The 15046-nt window shown below is 51.6% G+C and overlaps 5 protein-coding genes across 5 annotated transcripts; 2 read left to right on the top strand and 3 right to left on the bottom strand.

The window, feature by feature from the left end:
- Positions 1–263: 263 nt before the first annotated feature.
- Positions 264–845, bottom strand: B0T23DRAFT_436251 (uncharacterized protein; the record flags this gene model as incomplete). The annotated part of the gene is made up of 2 exons (XM_062840570.1): positions 264–623; positions 796–845. The coding sequence occupies 2 exons, from the start codon at positions 843–845 to the stop codon at positions 383–385; spliced, it is 291 nt and encodes a 96-aa protein (XP_062688202.1). The 3' UTR covers positions 264–382.
- A 5503-nt stretch (positions 846–6348) lies between these two features.
- B0T23DRAFT_390098 (SprT-like family-domain-containing protein) lies at positions 6349–9589 on the top strand. The gene has a single exon (XM_062837859.1). The coding sequence runs from the start codon at positions 6658–6660 to the stop codon at positions 9484–9486; it is 2829 nt and encodes a 942-aa protein (XP_062688203.1). The 5' UTR covers positions 6349–6657; the 3' UTR covers positions 9487–9589.
- A 73-nt stretch (positions 9590–9662) lies between these two features.
- B0T23DRAFT_45237 (uncharacterized protein) lies at positions 9663–10999 on the bottom strand. The gene is made up of 2 exons (XM_062841142.1): positions 10444–10999; positions 9663–10311 (listed from the first exon to the last, which is right to left on the bottom strand). The coding sequence occupies exons 1-2, from the start codon at positions 10737–10739 to the stop codon at positions 9999–10001; spliced, it is 609 nt and encodes a 202-aa protein (XP_062688204.1). The 5' UTR covers positions 10740–10999; the 3' UTR covers positions 9663–9998.
- Positions 11000–11619: 620 nt separating this feature from the next.
- B0T23DRAFT_327177 (hit family protein 1) lies at positions 11620–12235 on the top strand (the record flags this gene model as incomplete). Its single annotated transcript, XM_062835599.1, has 3 exons — positions 11620–11662; positions 11805–11887; positions 11954–12235. 3 exons carry the CDS (start codon positions 11620–11622, stop codon positions 12233–12235), a joined length of 408 nt encoding a protein of 135 aa, XP_062688205.1.
- Positions 12236–12535: 300 nt separating this feature from the next.
- B0T23DRAFT_432895 (uncharacterized protein) lies at positions 12536–14674 on the bottom strand (the record flags this gene model as incomplete). The annotated part of the gene is made up of 3 exons (XM_062840403.1): positions 12536–13047; positions 13120–13261; positions 13325–14674. The coding sequence occupies 3 exons, from the start codon at positions 14672–14674 to the stop codon at positions 12536–12538; spliced, it is 2004 nt and encodes a 667-aa protein (XP_062688206.1).
- Between the last annotated feature and the right edge of the window lie 372 nt (positions 14675–15046).

Below are 15046 nucleotides of genomic sequence, written 5' to 3' on the forward strand. Positions count from 1 at the left end.
CCTCAATTTACCCCTCGCCAAGTATTGCTTTTTTGCCATCTCGTATTCACTTGTTGCGTGTTATGGGATGTTGGCCCTGCTTGGCCCGAGTTCCCGCGCTCCGGTCCCGTTCCTTACTTCCATTGCTGTGCTCTGCTCTCACTGTACATACCTAGGTAGGTTCGTCTGACAGTTGACACCCAGCCAGTTGCAGGTGCCGTTGATTCATCCCATCCCATCCCATCTAGCGATTCCACGTTGCACATTGCCAGATATCGCGCGCTCTCATGCGAATCTCGGCCTTAACCATGCTCCAATCTCGACCGCCTTTAGGAGATGCCGTTCGGTTGGTCCTGATCAATCTTGGCAATTTCCATTGTGGCACCCACACTCGGCGGACGGACTACGAAATGGGTACTTGTCGCAACCCCATGAGACATCTCGCCACGACTTGCGCTACCTGGAGCTTTTGCCCAATGAAAAGGGATGACCGGAGTTTGTGGGGTAAACTGGTACCCGTCAAGTTCTCGAACGCGCTCGAATAACCAATCAAGCCGTAATTGTACCACATTTGTGCCGCTTCGCTCCGCCACAATTTCGTACCTGTCCCCCTATTGCAATCGCTTCGAGGTACTCCTTTGGTACTTTTCAAGTATTGCGCCTTATCTTTTCCATCTGGTGTCCATTTAGTGCGCTTTGGCGTCCTGCGACTTGCATTAGAAAGCTTGGTTTCGCAGTGTTATGACGATGATTGCTGCAGAAAGCTGGAAACTTGGTACACTACACTAGAAACACCACCACTCGCTCGCTATCGACCATCGACAACACAGGCTCCAGGATGAATCCCACATGGCCACCAGCCTCATGCCTTTCTTGAACCGCATTGTTACTGGAGATCGTCCGTGTCTTTTATTCGACATGGCAGCCTGAACCGGCCGAACAACCGACGGGAATGGTTGGGATGGGAATGGGGGCCTTGTTCGGGACTGCCATGGCGGGAAGAGGCATCAATCATGGCATGGCCTACCATGTTAGTAGTCTGATAGGAGTGTACCACAGTCCACGGCCGATAGAGGTACGTAGGCAAGGCAGGACGGCAACAAAAGCTTTCCTTGACAGACGGTCGATGCCTTCAAAGCACGATACACGGGTTAGAACGACAAGGCAAGAAAGCGATTCTGTAGCGATAGGACGACAAGGCGATGCAATGTTCGATATCCGATATTCATCTGCGATGTGCAATGTGTGATGTGCAAAATGTTGATGGCAACCCGGCAAAGGCACCCGGCTCCCACTCCCAGCCCGCCAGGCATCGAGAGCCCAGAATATGCGTGTTCTAGCGCACTTGATATCTGTGCTGTATATAGTGTATATAGTTCGCCAGCTGTGGTGTTCACCGTTCGTTCTGTCGTTCCAGACTTCCGCGATCCGTCCGGGCTCCTCCACCGGTGATCCTCCATCTGGGCACGCTGGCACGCTGGGATCGAGATTCGACGGCTCCACTATCCTACAGCACAGTACATAAAAAGAAAAGCCTCTTGATTATTAAGAATATCCCCAAACGCGTACGGGCTATTTAATGTATCACGGCGGACAATCCGGACGGTGAGTCTGTACACAATACACATGATGATGACCACAATAACGATCACAATTCTTTGTTGATACATGATAAACATTCATCGCCTCACGCGCACACACCCACGCACACAAATGGCGGTAGCTGATAGACTGATAAGTGTAGACCACGACAGCGTAGCATACACGCCAAGTTGAGGCTAGCCAGGGGGGGTTGACTTGCCTTGCCTTGTTAGGACAACTCAAGACTTGCCTTGCCTGATTGACTTGCACATAGTGTACATTTCAACCCGGGCTCGCCGCGTTACTGTACCAAAATCTCACATGAAGTGTGGTTAGAAAGGTATATCCGTCGGAGAATAAAGGAGGGGTATGCAATTTGCGACTAAACAAGGCAAGTCAGGGGGCTGACATGCCATGACTAGCCTATAATTTATGTACTTACTACGTACCTTGATTTGGCTCGCCTCGAGAGGGCGGACGGCTGGAAACTGGTTTTTGGTGGTGCCGCGGGAATAGCGAGAACCACACTCTATGCCGTTAGTTGTTCATTGTCAGGATCAAACATCCATTCTACAAAGGGACCATCACAATGCTCCAAGTTCACCACTAAAACCGCCAGGACCACCGAACCAACAAGATTCCGTCGATGTTCCGTCCCGGCCGCTGGGCATCGCTGCCACCTAGGCGAGGTGAGATGAGGTGAGGTGAGGTGCCTGTTGCTCTGACAAACCGTCCTCGCCAAAGATCGAACAGGCCTGTCATTTTGAAACGACCCGATTGTTCCGAACACAGTGCTGGCAGACAGACCTTTGCTTCCACTTATTACATATATCCCCCTCAGAAGTCAAAACCTCCCTCGCACAGTCTCAACACTCGTCGGAGACCGCTGACTGAGCAGGCACTCGGTGTGCGTGGGTGGCCCGATACCACCTGTCAATGCTTGAGGACCGCATTTGCCAATTGCCGCCAACCAATGACATCTTTCCAAAGTACGGCTTCTGTGGATCCTACCTGACATATTTTCGATGCTGTCACCACAGACCGCGGTGTGGAGCTGCCCGCCCCGCTGGTCAGGGATCATCCTTCTGCGCCCGCCAGGGGCAATGGCACGTCGTCCGGGTGGTCCGTGTGGCTCTCTGCCAGTCCTCAGCTTCTTTTTTGGTGCATTATTCTTTTTTTCTATTTCCAGCTCACCACGGTCTCAACCGAAAAAGAAGCAGACACGAAGCTAAATTTATTCCCCCCATCATGGCACGGGGGGGCCCACCTGGAGATTAATCCCCATCCTTTTTTTCCCCTCTGTCGTCTTCCCAGGCCGCTCCGGCCCGCTCGGACTTTTCGATTGTCGACGATGATGTTGATGGTGATGATGTTGGTTTCTGCGAATGGATGAGATGAAAGAAAATGGAGATACCAGCGGCTGTGCAGTGAGTGATCGATGATGTGCTGAGGGTCCAAAGGCGGTGCATTACAAGATGTGCATGGCGCGAGTGTGGCTTATGCAAGGACTTCCTACCATCAACCGTCTGTCAGGAACCCACACAAGTCTTTCTGGATCCGGTTTCAGTATGTATGTATGGATGGGTGCACATGCAGGATGCACATATGCACTCAGGATTCAGGAACCGAACGAAAAAAAAAAAAAAAAAAAAAAAAAAAAAAAAAAAAAAAAAAAAAAAAAAAAAAAAAAGCAGTCGGAAGACGACCAGCAGCAGAGTTTCCAGCTCTCATCCCATCCCATCCGCGTGGTTCGATTGATGCTGACCTCGGAAACTTAAGAAGCGATCGAATATGCGTGACCAACACACAACGTCCAGAAAACCACCATTGATGCCGAGGGGTTTCGGTCTCACTTGAGACGATTTCGCCAAGGGAAATGGAATCTATACCAAATGTCAGACATGATCTTGCGTCAATTACGTCGTTAGTGCTCACAACACTATAGGACACTTGGCAGTCCCATACCTGGTGGCTACGCGGTCATGTTGTCGCGGAGAGACGGTATCGGTCGTCGTTGTCGTCGTCAACAAGCAGACACAGCAACGGACCGTCTTCTCCATTCTCCCTCCCATCACGCGCCCTCCCCCGGATGCACACAACTCAGACGCAGGTACACAGCGCCGCCGAACGCTCCGCTCCATGCACCTTGGCGATCCTTTAGTATTTTTTTTTGCCACTGACGCTCCATGCCCACCCACAGCTCGGCTGCATGGAAGGACTGCAACGAAAATCGCTTTCAGCCGGTCTTACTTTGTGTTGATCAATCGATAACATTCCGGAGAGGCCGTTCCTTTTCTTATATATATACGAACCGGATAAAGTGACTGTATGCCCGCTAATGTGACGGATCTCTAACCCAAAGGAGAAGGCTCCCACTTCTAGGTCATAGTATAGGAGGATGTCAGCCATACCGGAATTTCGCAAGGAATAACATAGTACAATTCTTATTATAGAAATCGTATCGGCGTACCTAATATCTCGACCTTCGCTACCGTATTAATCTTACTAGTAATAATATACCCGCTGTAGCAATATAAGAATTTTATATAAATGCTATATCCATATTGTTTTAGTAGAAATTACAGCTTGGCTAACATTCATTAGATATAATATATCGATGGGATTGAATGTGGGACTATAGCTGTGGTCTTCTCCTTTGGGTTAGAGATCCGTCACATTAGCGAGACATACAGTCACTTTATCCGGCTCGTATATATATAGCGTACATCATGCAAAGGGTACTTCACTAAAGTGACTTCACTAAAGTGAAGGAACCCACTCGGAAGTTTTAACCGTCCCGGATCCAGGTCCCCGCTCCGTTCGGGCCCGGATCGGATGGGTCCAGCACCGGGGAGACTTACTTTGGTATGTAGTGTACACTATATAGGCCGATCCTGTTCCGAACCCGTAACTATTTTTGTCTCTGCCCTGAGGGGGCGGCGTCACCAGGAAAGACGTGGCAGTTTGAGCAGCACAAAATGTGTTATATGTTGTTGGTGTAGCATATCTGTCACGATGTTGACTCTGCGTAGAGAAACAGACCGCGGTCTACAAGCTGTCTGACATATAACCGCGCGCGCCAAATCTTTTGATTTAATAAGCCTCGCTTTGATCACTGGCTACTGAAGAAAAGCCGTATGGCAGATATACTCACTCGCTCAAGTCCCTCCACATTGTCAACTTTTCCATCCGTGTCCGACTTGCCCATCTACAAATTAATACCTATCTTACCCCCTTTGCCGTTCTGTTCCCTCCCATCGCATTTCTGATAATCTCGGATTCATAACATAACTACCAATCAACCCCTCCCTCACCGGCAGTCAGCACGGGAGGATGGATGGATGGTGTGTAGTGTACATACGCGCCACAGAGGCACCGACAAAGACACCAGATACAAAATATACTAGTGTACACACAAGACACACTAGAATAAAAGACACAACCCACAAAAACACCCCAGTCACACAACCGCATCACGTTATCAGGTGGGTGACACAAAAAAAACGAAGGGCGGGAGGATGCATGTCGTGGCATGGTAGCACGGTTTGTGAGTGCCGGAGTGGCAGGGAAAGCTAAGGAGGTGGAGGGAGGGGCTTTCTAAGTGGCGTAGCTTTTTGAGACACGACGGGAGGATGAGGCGGCGGCGGGTGTGGTATATTGGCGATTGTTTTCGTGCGGTTTTCGAGCTTTATCAAGATATTGATGGAGATACTATACTATATTCACAGTTATCTATCATCATCTGCGCGGGGAAGACGAGTGAGAAGGTGTGAGTGAGGCACATGATGCGAGCGAGGATCGGCAACGGTGATATCTCCGCAGCTGTGTGGTGGTCTGCAAGGTGAATAGATGTGTGCGAGTACATATTGTACATATTTGTCTTGTATCCCGTGGTTGAGGTTATCGTGATTTTCTCCTGTGGGGGGATATCTTCTCAAACGTAGAACAACTCGACAAAAGAAAAATGGCTGTAAGATTTCGAAACAAGTAAAAAGTGAACATCGCTTACCGGATGAACCCATCGCCACCAATGGAGGTCCGGGCAACACTCCGGTTTGAATCATTTACTCTGGATCAGATGGTTCAGATGGTGTGGTACCTCGATGACAACAAAACTACCTACCAGGAAATCGGGAGGAGCCGAACCTTTCTGATTTGAAGATCAAAGCTTTTAATTCTCATTCGCCTATCCCATGCCTGCCATGCTTGGCCACGTGCGGTGCATACAGACGTAGAAGTAAATTGTCGATGGAAGAGCGGGTAGGTGAATGCAACATAATACAAACCGTCGCGATGTGGGATAGTCATATAATGAGTATACATGAAACAGCTTCTCGCCATGATTTGTGTGGAATACGAAACGCTCTCGGAACACAACAGATGCCCGGATGGTGATCAGTGACAGGGGACGAAAACAGGGAAACGCCAAAACTCGGACTCGGGGTTGCTTGTTGCAATTCGTGATCTGCATCAAGCGACAGATACGCGGTAGCGACCAATCTGTAAATTTCGGGATGCATTAGGTAGCTGCTCGCTTCATGGAATCGGGGACGAGTCACTCCAACACTGAACCTCACCGTGGTTTGGTAGTAAGTTCCGTGGGAGGGAGGTTCAGCAATGTCGTTCACCGGCCGGCAAATGGCGGTGCACGGCCCACCACCCACTCACCCACTTCACCTGCGCCGGGCGGCAGGGTCTTGGCGTTCCTGACGCTAACTGGAAACAGTACGCTAACAAATCCCGTCACCCATGGCAACCAATTGCTTTCTTTTCTGGTAACCAAACAAAAACATCACCAACATTCTCCGCTTGAGAACAGCACTTTAAACATAGCGACACTGCATTCCTTTGATCACTGTGTGGCGCTCAGCTAAGCTAAGCTGGTCGAATGCACGCAGCCAAAAGTGGTTTTTTAGCATTTCTTGAGATTTGCACAGAAATATCTGCATGAATCCAATTGACCATATTTGTCACCTCACCTTCAATAGCTTTCACTCGGCTACAGGTCTCGCAATAACAACGATTTCGAGGGAGTGGGACCATAAGATCCAGTTGAGCCAGTTACTGTAGGGCCGCAGAACAGCGAACCACAACACCATGGCAAGATTATCACGGCCCCCGCCATCTTCCTCTCGGTCCCGGACAACAATCTTCTCATCGTCCTCCGAATCTGAGCCGGAATCCAACAACGACTCCAACTCCGATTCGGAGTTTCCAGATATCGCAGCCCTCCCGCCAAGTCCCAAAAGGAAAAGAAAAGTTTCGCCACCTTTGCAGGCGACTAAGAGGAGACCGACCCCTCCCACGGATACGGCCTCTACTAGTACTAGGAACCAGACGGTCATCGAATCAGCAACATCACCAAATGCGGCTTCTTCATCAGTAGCCGGCGTCAAGAGGCGGAAGCTACTTCTGGGTGCGGTGTCGGACAATGTCCTTTTTCGAAAGTGGACGCCAGCGCAAGAGGCGGAGGGTGGGGTGCCAGCTAGGAAGAAGAGGAGGGGTTTGACCGCTGGTACAGGATTCGGGCTGGGATTGGGGATGATGCGCGATGAAGAGAAGAACGGCAGTGACTCTGAGGCTGAGAATCTGGTTGTGAATCGAAAGAAGGTAAACGAGGTGAAGAGGGTAGGCGAGAGCACCGTTACTGCTCAGACGGTGGTGAGGACGACCAAAAGTCGTTTCAGCGACCAGAACCTATCACAGAAACGCCGCGAAGGCAAGGACATGGTGGGAACCAAGAATAAGGAGCCAAAGCCGTCGGCAAGTCTTGATCAGCCACCGAAACAAAGCGCCAGCAAAAGCAATGACATGATGGAAATCGACCAGGAGCAGGATATCGACATCTTTGAAGATTTGGAAGATTTTGCTGAGGAGTCGTTCCACACTGCGCAGTCAAAGGAGTCTTCTGAGTCGAATGAACTTGGGTCGGAAACCATGGTTAAGAAGGTGCCGAGTACCAACACAGCATCAAACTCCAAAGAGGACGATTCAGATGAGGACTTGGATGCATTCTTCTCAAAGTTAAGCAACAAGCCCAAGATTCCCGCAGTCAGAGAGAGTCATCTTTCTCCGACGAAGCCTCGGTCAACGAAGAACTCGAGAGGCAAGTGGATGGATGCGAGCTGGGGCACCCAAAGCCGGACTTTGTTCGATGATGAGGAGAGCGATAGACAACAAAGAAGAGCAGCGAAACAGGTAGTTTCCAGCGATGAGGACACCTGTGGTGAGGAGGATGTCACGCAGGATTTCTCCTGTCTCCAGCTGGAATCCTCCTCCTCCTCTTCCGACCCCGAAAGCTCATCAGACACCGAAACCGAACGACGGTCTCGTCCACCAGCAGCCACCACCACGACGAAGAAGCGCACTCAAACACCCAGCCCTCCTCCCAAAATCCCCAAGCTCAAACCAAAGCCATCATCAACAACATTACCACCACCATCCCCTCCCAAGAAACTCCCCCGCATCCCCACCACCCCCCACCGCCCCTCTTCCGACCTCTTTTGGTCTCGCGAACTCGTCGACGACTGGAACGACACGCACTCTCCCACCAAGAAGGAACCACTCTTTTCGTCAACCAAACCCCCCACCTCGGACGCCACCTCTACTAGAGGTACTTCCATCACCTCCCCCAAGAAGAACCCACCGGCGGCCAGCCCTTCAAAAGCCACCACCGCCCTCCTGGCCCGCGAATCCCGTCTTGCGCGCCAACTCTTCGACACGCACAAACACTCCCTCGCCACTCACTTCCTGGCACTCCTCGACGCCCGCCTGACTTCCTCCCGCTTATCGGCTCTAACCGCCTCAACGGGCGGCATCAAGATCGTATGGAGTAAGACGCTCAACACCACGGCGGGGAGGGCGAATTGGAAGAAGGAGAGTATTACCACCACCAACACCAACACCACTCGCCTCCCTCACTCAGGTGGTGGTGGTGCCAAGCAAAAAGAAGGAGAGAAGGAAGTGGTGACGGTGAAACACCACGCCTCCATCGAGTTAGCTACCAAGGTCCTGTCTACGCCCGAGAGACTATTCAATACGCTTGCGCACGAGTTCTGTCATTTGGCGGTGTTCATGATTGATGGGGTGACTGCGAGGCCGCATGGGGCGGAGTTCAAAGCTTGGGCGAAGAAGGTTAACGAGTCGGAGTTTGGTGCTGGTGGTGGGGGGAGGAACCGTGGTGTCGGAAAGATGAATATTCGAGACGGAGGAGAGGGAGGAGAGGGTGTGGAATGGGAAGGCGGGTATGCGGTCGAAGTCACGACGAGACATGGCTATGAGATTGAGTTTAGGTATGTGTGGGTTTGTGATGGGGTTCCTGTTCCTCCTCCCGGCGGCGGCGGGTCTTCTTTTACCAGTGGTCAGACTGAAGTAAAAGAGAAAGGGAAAGGGAAAGGACAAGGGAAAGAAGGATGTGGCACAGAATATAAACGCCATTCGAAGAGTATTGATCCCAAAAGACATCGGTGTGGGTTGTGCAAGGGGATTTTGAGGCAGGTTAAACCTGCGCCGAGGGGTCAAGGTCAAGGTCAACAACAACATCACCAAGGTGAGGGAGGTGGTCACCTCTCTGATATGGCTGGTGGCGACGGGGCTGGGACACTAAAAGGAATGGGAATGATGAAGGAAAAGGGAAAGACGTCGGAGTATCAAGTCTTTGTCAAATATCAGATGAAGGTGGTTAAAGCTGAGAAACCGAGACTGACGTTTGGGGAGGTGATGAAGGAGGTTGCGGAACGGTGGAAGGCTGAGAAGGCGAGGAGGGAGAAGAACAAGAAGGGAACCCCGCTGGCGGAAACGAGTGGGAAGCTTTCTACAGTTGTAGAGGAGGTTGTCGCTGACGAAGACGGCGATGGCGAGGACAGTCCGGATGTGTTCGACGACGAACTGATAATGGACGTGGTTGATTTGACTGCGGATGATTGAGCGGACGGCATCGGTAGTGCTTGGTAGTCCATAACAGTGCTTGTACAAGTAGATTATTTGTATGAACATGCAAAGAATATTGATACCCCCGAATACAACAGAGGACATTCAGTTCGCTACCTAAGTGAAGTGTAAATACTGTTCTAGAACAAAAAAAAAAAAAAAAAAAAAAAAAAAAAAAAAGAAAAAGTGAAAAATATCGTAGCTCTGCGTGAGAGCGCTTCTCTGCTAAGGAGCCGATAAATCGTCACTCATCCACCTCTTATCGTAGCCAACCCGACCTGATATCAAACGCCCCGTGATTCATTCTCCTGGTATCCCTTCATCCTGAATAATCTCCTCCTCTCCCATTTTATTTCCTCCGAGGTATCCCTTTGTCCAAGCGCTTTACTTCTTAATCCAACCCAATCCCATTTTCCTTTGGAGTAAAAACCCAATATTCTCCTCTTCCCCCATCTCCCATCCATACAATCTTGCCATAATCCACATCCCCTCCTACTCTCCAACTCAACCTAAAGCTCCTTAAACAAACCCCAATCCTTGACCTCAAAAGTCTCCCAAATCTTCGCCGCATACTCCACCGCCCTGCCCAGCAGCGCTCCTTGCTTGCCCAGCGCCAGATCCACGTCTTCCTCGTCGTACTCGCCCTTGATGTGCGGTACATTGATGGTGATGAGGATATCCGTCTTCTCGCGCTCCAGTCTGACGAGCGTGAGGATGAGGGCCGTAAAGTCGGGGGCTTGCCTGCTGCTCCTTCGGGAATCGGAGTCGTCGGATTGTTTGGGGGTTTGGGTGGCGATCAAGGTGTAGGCGGGGATTGAGGGACTGTTTGTTAGTTCGGGGTTGGTTAGCTGTTGGCTGTTTTGCTGGATAGTAGCAGGGGTAGTAGTAGTTGGGAAAGCGGGGGAGGGGGAAAGAATGGAAAGAAAGAGAGAGTAAAGAAGAAGAAAGACATACTCAAGCTTGCTGAACCGCGTCTCGGTGGTGTTCCACACCTTGACGGTGTCGACGTCGTCTCCCACGAGCTCTTCGAGGTGGGTGGTCAGCGCGCGACCGTCCTCTTCTAGCGAGGTTGGGCCGTCGGGGCCGACGCGCTCGGTGATTTCGACAATGATGGAGGTGAAGCCGTCTTTGTCAATGTAGACTTCTTGGTGGTCGGGGACTTGGCGCAGACGGGAGACGTCGGCGAAGTGTTCGGGGAGGTCGCAGACGATGGCGCCGCCGAAGAGAGGGGTGGTCTTGTAGTTTGTCATTGTGTGGTGGTGTGTGTCTGATATTGTGGTGTGTTTTTGGCTTTTGCTGCTTGGGATTGTTAGATGAAGAGCGCTGCGAAAGTGACGGAGGTTTCGACGGATATTTAACTCGTCGCAACTCGAACTTGGTGAGACTGAGATGATGGTGGTTTTGCGACACACCCCTTCAACTTGGGCTGACAGGGCAGTCTTGAGGCAGGACCTATGATGTCGTTAAGTGGGATGGCCTGCCTAGAGGTGGCTTGTCAGTCATGGCGGGGTGCTTTCCGGGGCTGTGAGCGACCAAGAGCTCTCTTAGACAGGCCCCTAACAAGTCGCGGCGAGGAGTCACACCAATTAGTGTTAGGCAGCGAGCGGTTGGCTTGGAAGCTGAACCAACCATACTTCTTCCCCGAGCTTGGCTGGTGTTTCGTCTTTCTAGAGTCAGGTAGCGAGGTAAATATGACTAAATTGCTTATTGCTAGTAGCTCGTCACTTGAATCTTCATTCGCTTTCCATTTTCTCTTCAGCTAGTAGTTCAACGTTATCGAAGAAGCTACATCTACCGCAACCTCTAGGTAACTTGTAGATGTAGGGTTAGGGTTATAGCCATGGTCGCATCGATAGGTAACCAGCGGGGAAACGCACCCCGCGTACAGCCCCTGTAGCAGTGACATCTGACCGCGATCCCTTGTGCCGAATCGCGGATATGGCGTGGCAGTTCCAATGCTGAATGTAGAAGCTACGGTACCTGAGAGGCTCGAGCTACGTCAAGCGGAAACCCCCTCCTCCTCTTGTATTTGAAGCTCTCACTTACTCCTAGAACTAGGTACCTCTGCTCTCCCAGCTTCTCCCCCAAAGGCATCATATTGTCTACTATCCCAAATTAATGATACGAAAAATGGCTTCTTCCGCGACTTGCATTTTCTGCAAGATTGTCAAGGGTGAGTACTTCCTCATCCATCATATGATGTTGTAGTGTAAAGAGATGTCATGTCATGTCATGAGTAGTAAAAGAGCTCATCCCCAAGCTATTCCCAGCTGTTCACCTACTCAACCATCAATCAGTCATTAACAAATAAACAGGTGAAATCCCCTGCTTCAAGCTCGTCGAGACCGAAAAGACTCTTGCCTTTCTCGACATCCAGCCTCTTTCCCGCGGTCATGCCGTACGTTTCCCTTTCATCACCCCTCCCCCCTCCCCCCCAAACTCCAGTCTAACATCCTCAACTCAGCTCGTAATCCCCAAACACCACGGCGAGAAACTCGCCGACATCCCCGACGACTCCCTCGCCGAGCTTCTCCCCATCGCCAAGAAGCTCGCCATCGCCTCGGGCGCCGTCGACTACAACATCCTGCAAAACAACGGCAAGCTGGCGCACCAGGAGGTCGGACACGTGCACGTGCACATGATTCCCAAGCCCAACGAGAAGGAAGGGCTCATTGTCGGGTGGCCGCAGCAGGCGACGGACATGGAGGCGTTGAAGAAGTTGCATGCCGAGATTAAGAAGTTGTAGACAGACGGACAGAAAGATGGATGGATAAGGTGAAGAATGAAATGAAGTTGAATGGGAGTCCCGGGAGAAGACAGATATGTTGGTGTCTGTGACAGACTGATCCAAGCTGTCCTCATTTACGCCTTTTCTCCTCCCGTTATAGCTCTACCGTATATACCACCATGCTGCCATGTTATGTCCTGACCCAGCCACATCTCATCATCTATTATAAACACTTTAATCCTATATATCCATGAAACAAATACAACTTTCCAAAACAGAAAAAACAAGGGGCCATCATACACCACTCTCACAACCAAATCAGTCAACATCATCGGCTTGCGTGTCACTCACCCCCACCTTGGCCACACCCTCTGTTATCCCGCTCACGCCATCCTTCTTCCCTTCAAGAAACGGGTCCAGCTTCCCGCCCGGCAGCAGGACTCCAATGCGATCATAAAAGCTCCTCGCCCTCACGTACGGGTCCAGGTTCCAGTAATCCACCCGCAGCTTTTCCGCAATCGCGTCCCTCTTCTTCTTCAGTTCCTCGCTGTTACCACTAGCCTGTATCCACTGCAGCGTGGCCTCCTCGTACTTCTTGACCAGCTCGGCGCGCGCGGCTTGCAGCTTGCTAATGGTTTCCTCATCCTTCATCTTGTCGTTCTCGCCGGGGATCGGCTCGACGTACTTGTACTCCCAGTCTTCCTGACCGTCGAGGTCCTTGGGAAGCTTCTCGGGGGAGATGAATTCGGACATTTCCGATATGTTGTTGGTGAAGTGCACCTTGTTGGCGACGACGGGGTCGAGCCAGCCGCGGATTACGCGCCAGATGCCTGTGGGTTTGACACGTTAGTATATGCGAGTAAATAGGGGCGATGAGGAGAAGCAAGGAAGAAAAAACGTACCCTGGAAGATCCATGGCGCCTTGTGCACCAACACGGCGCCTAAGCATTCGGGGTAGTTGGCCTCGAAACACTTGACCATGAACTTGACGGGGGCGTAGTCCATGTTGGCCATGGAGAAGCCAGTCATGTCGAAGACGATAGTCTGTCATGTCATCCCGTTAGCTCATGTCCTTCTTCCGCCAAATTTTTTTATCCAAAAACCTACCGCGGTATCAACACTCCCCTGCAACAGCATCCGGCAAGTCTCGATCAGATAAACCGTGTACCTCTCCAGACTCTCCTCGCTCTGCTCGCCCTGCTTGTGCAGTCTCACCCTCACAAAGCAAATCGGCCGCCCCTGTTTATCCACGCCATGGACATAACTCTTGCCCATCCTTGTCTGCGTCAAGAAATCAATCGCCAGCTTCTTCTTTGCAATCTCTTCCGATGTCTTAGCCTCCATCTTCTCCGCTTCCGCCGCCCCGCCCTCGCCGGAGCGCATAATGTCCGCATCCACCTTCATCTCATTGTCGCGCCAGTTCATGGTAGAAATGAACATGACCAGCGCCTTCTCCACGTCCCACTTGCGCGCGCGCAAGAAGCGCAGCACCAGAGCGTCCGGGTGGTCGTGCTTGACCATGGACCAGATCGTCTCGCGGATGGCGGCGGGCGACTGGGAGGCGAGCGTCTCGTGGAACTTGGACAGCTGGTTGTACTTGTCGTCGTCGCCCGAGGTGGTGGAGGCGTTGAGCACAATGGCGGGGGAGCCGGGCGTGGAACCCGAGGCCGTAGAGGCGCTGTCGGTGGTGGTGTCGTCTGAGTCCTTCTTGTGCTTGCGCGAGAACATGGAAAGCTTGCTCTTCTTTTTCTTGTCATCGCCCTTGATGCTCACATCGTCGGAAGTAGCGGCGGGAGCGCTGGACTCGGAGGAGGGAGAAGGGGAGGAGACGCCGCAGACTTGGAAGATCAGCTTCCATAGTTGCTTGAGCTTTTCCTCTTGCTCGGGAGTGAGGTTGCCGGGGCGGCCGGGGGCGATTTCTCGAGACATGTTTGTGGAGGAGGACTCGTCGTCAAGAATGTCTTGGATGTTGTTTTTGATAGTGGTGTAAGAGGCTTCGGACGGAAGTTCCTGCTGCTCGGTAGACTTTTGACCGAGAAAACCGGTGATACCGTAGCCGAGACCTAGACCAAGGACAAAGAGGAGACTGAGACCGGTTACAGAAGCGCGAAGGACAACGGGTGTACTAGGCGCAAAGGTGGCTGTTGTTTTTACTGTTTGATCTCGCTTATTGACGGTAGTAGTACTAGTCGAGAGGTTGTTGCGACTAAAGAAGGCGGTAGTGGTGGTAGTGGTGGTGGTGGTGGTAGCGGTGGAAGGAGGGAAGAGGAGGGATTGGAACCGGGGACCTGGAGTGATCGCCGCTGCCCTAACTTTGGTGCTAACAGTTCGTTGACTCGAAGGACACGTAGAGGTAGCAAGGGGGGAAGTGGTAGAAACAGCAGATCTGGACAGAGCGGATCTCGTCAGCCGAAGACGCAGAAGTTGGGTCGGCGTGGATGGCGGTGGAAGTCTCATTCCCTTTAATGGAGTCTAGAAGGTAAGATACCAGGAATTGGGATACAGCAGGCTGACAGAGGATATGAAGAGGTATGTACCTACTAACACTGGACGCACGTGTAGTAGCGGGTAGGGCGGAAGGGCGGGCAAGGCGGCAGCAGCGGCACCTAGGACGGGATGGTCGTGTAGTGTAATTAGGTACAGTAGTAGGGTAAGGTAGGTAGAGGTAGGTGGGTATGTACCGAGAAGGAAAGCGGTCACCAAAGTGGTCACCAGATTCGGAGGGGAGGGGTACAGAAGGAGAAGAAAGGGATTTGTGGTGATGGGGGCTGTGAAAATGATATTGCCCCAATTAACAAGGCCGGACAAGGCTAATCCCCGGGCGATCCG

Source organism: Neurospora hispaniola (genome assembly GCF_033458365.1).
Source record: "Neurospora hispaniola strain FGSC 10403 chromosome Unknown B0T23scaffold_10, whole genome shotgun sequence".
NCBI lineage: Eukaryota > Fungi > Ascomycota > Sordariomycetes > Sordariales > Sordariaceae > Neurospora > Neurospora hispaniola.

Bases quoted from the DNA above. Each gene is read 5' to 3' on its own strand.
- B0T23DRAFT_390098 (XM_062837859.1), top strand. From the start codon at position 6,658: ATGGCAAGATTATCACGGCCCCCGCCATCTTCCTCTCGGTCCCGGACA.
- B0T23DRAFT_45237 (XM_062841142.1), bottom strand. From the start codon at position 10,739: ATGACAAACTACAAGACCACCCCTCTCTTCGGCGGCGCCATCGTCTGC. The intron at 10,312-10,443 runs GTATGTCTTTCT...ACTAACAAACAG, and splicing joins ACGCGGTTCAGCAAGCTTGA to TCCCTCAATCCCCGCCTACA.